Source organism: Trachinotus anak, unplaced genomic scaffold (genome assembly GCF_046630095.1).
Source record: "Trachinotus anak isolate AG129_WGS33_773 ecotype Australia unplaced genomic scaffold, CSIRO_AGI_Tana_v1 ptg000019l, whole genome shotgun sequence".
NCBI lineage: Eukaryota > Metazoa > Chordata > Actinopteri > Carangiformes > Carangidae > Trachinotus > Trachinotus anak.
The window spans coordinates 25,099,724-25,108,236 of record NW_027273870.1 but is presented as its reverse complement, the minus strand read 5'-3'; the positions used below and the strand labels follow the sequence as shown (position 1 = coordinate 25,108,236).

The following is an 8,513-nucleotide window of genomic DNA, read 5'->3' as shown; positions in this document are numbered from 1 at the left end:
TAATGATAGCACCATCTTGATTTTCAATCTACCAAGACTTTTTTTTTTTTTTTTAAGTTTTCAAGTGTCTAGCATCAATATTTTTAATGTCTTTTTGTATATTTTTATTCGTACCTCCTGTACATTTACCCCTGCAGACAGAAATCTTCACACAAACTTTAATACTTTTACTTTTATTGTTCAGTATAACATGTCCCATACAATTAGACAGAGGCAGCACTGGGCAAAATTTACCATCTACATGGCTTCAAATTATTGCCTTTTGTATCACAGCCTTAAAGGATGATTCCTTTCATTCACAACGGTTACTTGACCTTAAAGAGCTGTTTAAACCAGGTGAACCTGATTCATGATTTGGTTCTTGAATAACTACTGTACAAAACAGAGATACAAATTTATCACCACTAAGGCAAAATGGTTTAGGCAAACACCTGATGAACATCATTATCCCACGGTTTTGTTACTTAGTACATTTCCCAAAGAATGAATTCCAGCTTCACCTGATTCCTAGACTATTTATTGGCCACCATATCAACTGATACAAAAACATAATTATTCTTCGATCCAATTTCCACATACACGATTAGTTGGAATGAAAAATACTGCATGGACAAAGTGAAATCACAAACCTTAAATGACTCATTTGCTCTACCTTAAATACTATGATATTCCAATGCAACTAACATAGGTAAGAGTGATAAACAAGAGCAAATATGAACTCTTAAAATTATTGTCTAAACAGTTTCCAAGATTTTAAAAAAGTTGCATTTGTATTAAATATTTGTTTACTCGTTTTGTTTGAAACTGTGTTGCTAGTTGCTGAACATCAACTGGTTTGTGTGTTAATTTGTCTGAACCTTTCTGGGAGTTAAATATTTTAGTTTTAATACTTTTTGGTGATCCACCACATAAAGGTTTAATAATGGTCTATTCACAGAGGTAGTCACTTACATCTCTCTCAGTTCATGTTTTACTGCGTAAAATCGTGTACTGTTGTAGCACTACTGGCACAAATCTGAATGGTTTATATAAATACATTATAAGATGTTTTTGTCTGTTATACACATGTTTATCGGAGAGTTATCGTCACTCTGTGAGAATTCATCATTCTTCACATTGAATGCAGACTCCTCCTCAGTCTGAATCAGCTCATGTTTTCGTTTGTGGAGCCTCAGGCTCTGTGAGCGGCTGAATCCTCTCCCGCAGATGTCGCAGCAGTACGGCCTCTCTCCTGTGTGAAGCCTGAAATGGTTCTTGAGGCTTGAAGCTCGCGTGAAACTCTTTTCACACTCGGGACAGTCAAACTTCTCCCCAAAGTGGATTTTCTCGTGTTCCCTCAAGCGGCCGGACTGGTTGAAGCTCCTGTCGCACACGGAGCAGTGGTAGGGCCTCTCTCCTGTGTGTGTGAGCCGGTGTCTGTTCATGGCCCCCGAGTGGGCAAAGCTCTTACCGCAGTCCGGACAGGAGAACGGTTTCTCTCCTGTGTGGACTTTCTGGTGACCTTTGAGTTGACCCTTCTGGGTGAACTGCTTCCCACAAAGAGTGCATTGATAAGGTTTCTCTCCGGAATGAATTCGCATGTGGATTTGCAGCGCAGACATCTTGTGACAGTCTCTTCCACAGAGCCCACAGCAGTAAGAGCTCTTTGTCAGATTGTTGTTAAACTGTTCCTGCACTGGTGATAAAGGAGGACTGTCTTTTTCACTGTCAGCGACATGGTCAGGATCCTCTCCAGTCACTGGAAACATAAATGAGGAAAGTTGAAACAGCTGAACAAATTAAATAACTAATATGAAACTTTTTACTTAAAACATATTTTTTTATGGAACCCAACATGGAGCAGGACTGAATGGAGATACAGTTACATAAGAAAACAACAACAAAAAACAATTAGATATTGAACCCCCTGCTTCTTTATGTTGTGTATAAGCATTATCCTCTAGACAGTAAGAAAACTAACAGCGTACAAAAGTTCAGACTCAGACAAGGAGTCTGTAGCGACCCAAGACGTATCCGAGTGGTTAGGGTAGTTAGCCTCTTTTATTTGTTTATGCTGTTTGATAGCTCTCAACTGGCAGTGGCTGACACAGTGTTAGTAGTTGTGCTATTGCAAACTCCTGCTCTCTGAACTGGCAAGGTTTCGGGTTTACTTTGCTGTTCCAAGGTGAAAATGTACAGCCATTGCGTCCACTGCTTATTTCACTCAAGATATGTCTTGTATTATATAAAAAACATCATATAGACATGTTAACAAGGTTAAAAAGATCTGAGAAGAAATAAAATGCAAGCTGCACTAAAAGCTTATGTTAGGCACCTTCCTCCCAGCTTAACTGTTCACAACAGCATTATTATTTTTACACAGCTATTCAAAAGTCCTCTTCATGGGTACAATTCAGTACCCTTTTAGAGGCATAGGCCTCAACAATTAAGACATTGTCAGATTATCATTATCTTTAATGTGTTGCGTAACATTTGCACCCCTTTAAACTAATTTCCTTACTGTTGACAGGTTCCTCTTCTTCCTCCTTCACTTTAATTCTAATTTCTGTGTTGCTTTCTTGCTGCTCTTCAGTTTCCTCTGCCATGGTGCAATCCTCACCCCTAGACACCTGGTCAGGAGCTGCTTCTACTGGGGAAAACCACCCATCACGGTTAAAATCATCATCAAAGGCATTCATGTCTCTTTTAATGAGAAGGAAACTTGGAATCTCATGTTTATGTACCACACAAAGGTTCCTCTTCTTCCTCCTCTTTCACTATTACATTCATTTGTGGGCTGGAAGTGGTGTCCTCCTGCCGGTCCTCTGGTTGTCTCTGGTGGTTTTCACACTGAGCTGCTTTGTCACAGTTAAGACCCTCTGAAGAACGGGGCTCAGCTGAACTGGGTAAACTCTGTCTGCCATACACCTACAAAAACATTTTCATAAGAAGGGAGGCCACAACTATGTTATGAGGTTCAACAAACTAAATGTATAAATGCAGAGGAATTAAACCTTGAAAATTTAAATGAAACTACCACAAGAACGTTGTCCATGTTGACACTGCGGTGTATTGTCACTAGACATGAAACGGTTACCGGTTTCACGCTAAATCACGGTAGAAATGCCAGACGGTAATTTTAATTACCATTATGACCGCAGTTGATTACCGTGGTTAATCTAAATCACATTAGGTTCTGTTGCATCAACCAGCAACAGTCTCCCAGACACCTGTCCTGCAAGCAATGTGGGTTTGTTTTGTGTCAGTCAAAACATGGGAGTTTACCTTTCTGTTGATAGCGATGTCATATCTCTCTCTCACACACACACAGCATACACACACAGACACAAGGAAGAAAGAGTGAGCCTCTGTGTGAGAAGCTTCGGTCAGAAATTGTGTGCTTTTGAAACTTATTTCAGGGCTGCAGCTCACTCTTTCATCCCTGAGCGCAGTGTAACCGCAGCATCTCAGCTTTAACAGCATGATCATTTTGGCCACTATAATCGTGGTATAACATTTTTATACTGTTTTATCTCTCGTTGTCACTACCTCAGAGCTGGTGTTGTTGGTCAGATCTTGCTGGGACGATTCACCAACTGGAGCTTGAACTGGTCCTGATATGACTCCCGGAATTGATCCGTTTTTGTTCTGTGTACACGAACGTCTGTGGTTTCTGAGAGTTCCTGCCAGCGAGAAGTGCCTCCCACAGTCCGTGCAGGTGTACGGCTTTTCTCCAGTGTGAATCCTTGTGTGTCTCCGAAGCTCTCCGGGAGCTACAAAAGACTTATCACATTGTGTGCAGCTATATGGTTTTTCTCCTGTGTGCGTCCGCATGTGTGTCGTCAGTGTCCACTGCTGTGCAAATGTCTTCCCACAGTCAGAACAGTGGTAGGGTGTAATGCCAGTATGGAGACGCTCGTGTCTCACTAGAGTACCAGACAAGGCAAACCGTTTGTCACAGAAAGAGCACTGATAGGGCCTCTCACCAGTGTGAGTCCTCTGATGATCTCTCAGCTCAGCTGCTGAGTTACAGCTCTTTTCGCAGTCCGAACATGGAAACTTCTTCCTCGTAAAGCCAGCAACAACCTCAGAGTGCATCGCCTCTAAGTGTGTTTTCAGGTGCCAGTGACGAGAAAAGCTCTTCAGACAGATTGAGCAGTGGTACGGCCTCTCGCCAGTATGCGTCCGCCGGTGTAGCCTGAGCTCCCCCTGACTGGCAAATCTTTTCTCACAGAAAGTGCATGGGAATGGCTTCTCCCCAGTGTGGACCCTTTCATGAATCATGAGGAGCCCCTTCTCTGGAAATCTCTTCTCACACATGGAGCAGGGGAAAGGCCTCTCTCCTGAGTGAGTGCGTAGGTGGCGCTGGAGTTTGGAGGCGTAAGGGAAGTCTTTACCACACACCGAGCAGCTGTGAAGAGACGGTGGCTTCTCATTCTCAGTCTGATCAAATGTCTTCGAGGGAGCCTCTGCAATTCCGATACCAGGGACGGCACTCTCCCCTTTGTGAACACAAAGACAAGGACAACATTTTATTTAGGAAAATTCCTGAGCACAGCCAACATCACCATTTAAGGTGGACAGACAGGTAATAGAGTGACATATAGGTCAATGCAAAGATGCTTTCCTCCCATACTAAACTGAAGTTTCTAACAGATATACAAGGTATGCAGATTTTTTCATGTTTTAAATTGGACACATACAAAGTCTACAACTCAAAGATATGAATTTGCACAGAGTTGGTATTCATTACACAACTGTTATATTGGATTCCATTACAATGTACAGTGGACTCAGGGAACAGTAAACTTTACTGTTTTATTATCTATTTACTCACTGAGATCTGAGAAATCGACCTCCTCTCCATCAGAGTTGATCAGACCTCCTATTTCTTGGTGATCTTCCTCTGAGAGGAGCACAGCAGGCCCAAAGTCGTCTGGGTTTTCAGAGCCCATCTCTCAAATAAACAACCTTAAAGAGGTGAACAATCAGGAGTCAGTAAGCAGACATTCAATAAGAAATTTACAGAAAAGTGACAGAATATATATAGAAAAACGTGGTCAACAGCTTCCCAGCTGTGGCAGACAAGTGAGCATACACAGTCTTGCATTTATAAGGTTTGGGCTGATCAATTAATCATTGTTATAATTATAAATCATTATAAATGAAGGACTGTGGTCATTTTTGAAAATGAAAATGAAATTCAGAAATTCCCACTAAAATAACTATGTGTTAGCATTACATTCCCAAATTCATTTTTAAGTTTTACAAACATTACAGTTCTGTGCTAAAGGGTCTGTGGTCTCAACAACAATGGTCCAACTCATAGAGAATCAAAGATTTTCATCAAATGAATCAAATCAGGATCTTCACACTCGTTTCAGTGTTAATACCATTATTCTCATTTTGTTTCATAGTTCCTGAAGGAAATGTGAGAAAGGCTAATTAAAAAATGGTGAATAACAGCAAAGACAAATTAATTACAAGACTTTTATATAATGGACCTAATCACACTTCTGCAAGAAAGTTATTAAACTTCGTGAGTCAGGAGTCAGGTGTCATTTGCAATGTTTATATGCATACAGTGTGTTAAATGGTAAGTATGTCAATCACAGTAATATTACAGTTTAATTGTTAAACACAGACCTTATATTTTAATAAACATTATTTCAAATAAATCAAGCATAAAACAAACTTGCACTGATGACAGCCAAAGAGACATGATTTCACTTTCCTTTATTTGTCAGTCATGCCCAGATATCATATTTAAGGTTCTAGTAATTAGGATTTAAATCTAATCAGAACTATTTAAACATTAGTGACAGGCTGGTAGTGCTGATGTAGATGAATTCTACTATCGATTCAGATATTTCATTTCTCAGTGAACCACACAATATATTTATTTCACTTAACCCAAGTGTACTTCAGTCTTTATTTATTTAGTTGATTTATTGATTAATTGATCGACATGACATTATTCTGAAACAATTTTAAAAATCGATTTACTGCTTGTCATTTTTCAAGCAAAAATTAGAAATATTTCCTGATTAAAGCTTCTCAGGTATGTTGATTGGCTGTTTTCCTTTGTCATATCTGATTGTAAACTGTATATTTGGGGGTTTGGACATTTGGTCACATAAATCTCACAATCTGGATCCATCATTTTGAGCTTTGATAAAGTATAGCAGTATTATCACTAGAACATAAACCACAGATTAATAATTATTATTATTTGCAGCTCTAGTGTGTTTTATCTTGTGGTTCTGTGACCAGTTATGAAAAGAATCCCAAGGATTCATTCAGTGACTGTCTTTCAGTTTGTTTGTTTTTTATTTAATTCTTGCTCACATTTTCAACCTACAGCTGCCGATCTCTATGGGGAGGGTCAAGGGGGGTATTCATGTCTCTTATCCCCTTCTACAGGGGAGGGTGGTCAGCTACAAAACAGTGTCTCCACCCTGGAAGACATCCATTGTCCTGCTCAAGGACACTTCAGCAGGGCGGATGCTTTGTTGTGACGGGGCTTGAACCTGGCTGGGCCTTTAAAGCTGAAGGATAGTCCACCTCTGACAGGAACTGTCTTTACAATTTAGACACATAACTAACAACCACTCGGCGGCTGCATTGCTGATTGTGAAATTATGCTGCAGGGTTTACTGTCAAAATAATGAGTGGTTTGAATGTGAGGGAAAGCCCCTCTGAGCAGCCCAGCTAGCTCAGCGGCGTTAGCTAAAGGGACTCATTTTTCCTCCATGCATTTAAGTCTCATTACTTGTTATTTAAGTTTGCCAGCAACCTATCTAGCTAACCTGTTGGCAACCATAGTGTATTAATAACAGCCATTACATCAGGAGCACACACATCCTGCAGCAGACAGCAGTATTTGACCTCTGAGTGGGTCTCAGACGTGCTGTGACCAGTGCTCTGGTCAACGGCCACCTCAGAGAAAGTGTTATTAGCCTCCTAGCCACAGACATGGCGTTCACTAGCTCTGGTTATCTTAGCAATTAGCTAACAATTAGCCCCCCTAAGCTACTGCAACAAATATCGTACATCAGCACCGACACATTCACCATCGAGTCCAGCGTGGACATAATAATTCTGCTGCAAATTTCACCTCCGCTCGTCTAACACTCGCTAACTCCGCTAGCTAACAACAGACAATAGACATTTTGACCAACCTCAGCATAGATTTTTCCCTCAGGTAATAAGAAGTCGCTCGACAGAAGTTTATTGAAACGACTTCGAAATGTGTCTACTTCTCTCTCATTTTCAGGTTCAATGTGCACAACCAGCGCATCTAACCGCTGTCAACCAACTTATGAGTTAAGTTAAATGAGCGTTAGGAGCTGATAACCTTTCTAGCTTTAGCTGCTAGCAACTTACAGTAACGTCGGAACTTCCGGTTGGCTTTTAAACCACAATAAAAGTCCCACTAATATAAAGTCTTGCACTGATGTTTTATTGTCTACAGGGTACAGATATCAAATAAATAATGCTCACGTACAATTCACCTTAGCTATAATTCAGCAGAATTACACCTACTGTTCATCAATAGTCAGAGAATAACCAGTGTATTATTATTATTATTATTATTATGTAAGTACATGAACTTACTCCATTGCAGCTGTTAACGTTTTTTATGTTAAAGCAAGTGTCAATAACACTAAAATACTCTTATAAGAAAAAGTCCTGCATTCAAAATCTCATGTAAGTATCATCATAAACATATACTTAAAGTAGAGAGGTAAAAGTACAGTATCGATTATGGAGAATGGCCCAGTATAATAAACAGTAAATAACATTACTTGAGGAGAACTATTAATGCATTAATGTGGAAGCTGCACTTTAATGTTGCAGGTGGTAAAGATGGGGCTAATTTTAAATTTTAATCTCCTGGGTAGTTTAATCTATAATAATACCTGCTAAGTTATCATTTGATTGACATACTTAATAATGAATATGCAAAGTAACGATTTACTAAAAATATCAAATAAGTGTAAAAGTGTAAAATAGCATCAAATGTAAATACTCAAGTACTTAAGTACAGTAAATGTACTTATTTACATTCCGCTACAATTTTTGGGTCAAGCACTGTAAGCAGAAATTCAAAACTTTTTTTTTTTTGAATGATGCCGGGAGGCCTCCCTCTGAAGATCTGATACGACACTGTGGGCAGAACACCCTGAGGTATTGCACAGGTTGGCACCGGAGGAACTGGAGGATATGGCTCAGGAATAAAAATCATTTGGACTATTCTGCTCACTGACAGCTGGAGCCAGGTGCGATACTGAACAGATATGAACGGATGGAGGGGCAGGAGGTGCACATGATCAGGAAAAAGAATGTGGCATGAGAAAATACCCTTTCACAGCAGGAGCTCTGAGTTAACAGAACGGCAACCAAATGACACTAAAATAAAGTCCCAACAATGATTCAGATAACACTAACACTGTGATCCTGCTGCATAGCTATAATAATCCAGTGCATATAGCATCAATCAAAAATAGAAACACATAAATAAACACATAAAA

The 8,513-nt window shown here is 39.8% G+C and overlaps 1 protein-coding gene across 2 annotated transcripts; it reads right to left on the bottom strand.

Annotated features, from left to right (window-relative positions):
* Positions 1-157: 157 nt before the first annotated feature.
* On the bottom strand, positions 158-7,398 carry LOC139635906 (zinc finger protein 271-like). Of its 2 annotated transcripts, none has more exons than XM_071503468.1 (6): positions 7,161-7,398; positions 4,817-4,950; positions 3,529-4,481; positions 2,724-2,907; positions 2,501-2,629; positions 158-1,738 (listed from the first exon to the last, which is right to left on the bottom strand). In XM_071503468.1, exons 2-6 carry the CDS (start codon positions 4,932-4,934, stop codon positions 1,038-1,040), a joined length of 2,085 nt encoding a protein of 694 aa, XP_071359569.1. In that variant the 5' UTR covers positions 4,935-4,950; positions 7,161-7,398; the 3' UTR covers positions 158-1,037. The 2 variants fall into 2 exon arrangements, with proteins under 2 accessions (XP_071359569.1, XP_071359570.1); XM_071503469.1 differs by having other exon boundaries at positions 2,501-2,626; positions 7,161-7,397.
* Between the last annotated feature and the right edge of the window lie 1,115 nt (positions 7,399-8,513).

Coding starts and splice junctions, on each gene's coding strand:
- LOC139635906 (XM_071503468.1), bottom strand. CDS start 4,934: ATGGGCTCTGAAAACCCAGACGACTTTGGGCCTGCTGTGCTCCTCTCA. Junction 4,482..4,816: donor GGTCGATTTCTCAGATCTCA/GTGAGTAAATAG, acceptor GTGTTCACAAAG/GGGAGAGTGCCGTCCCTGGT. Junction 2,630..2,723: donor AGAAGAGGAACCTTTGTGTG/GTACATAAACAT, acceptor GGTTTTCCCCAG/TAGAAGCAGCTCCTGACCAG.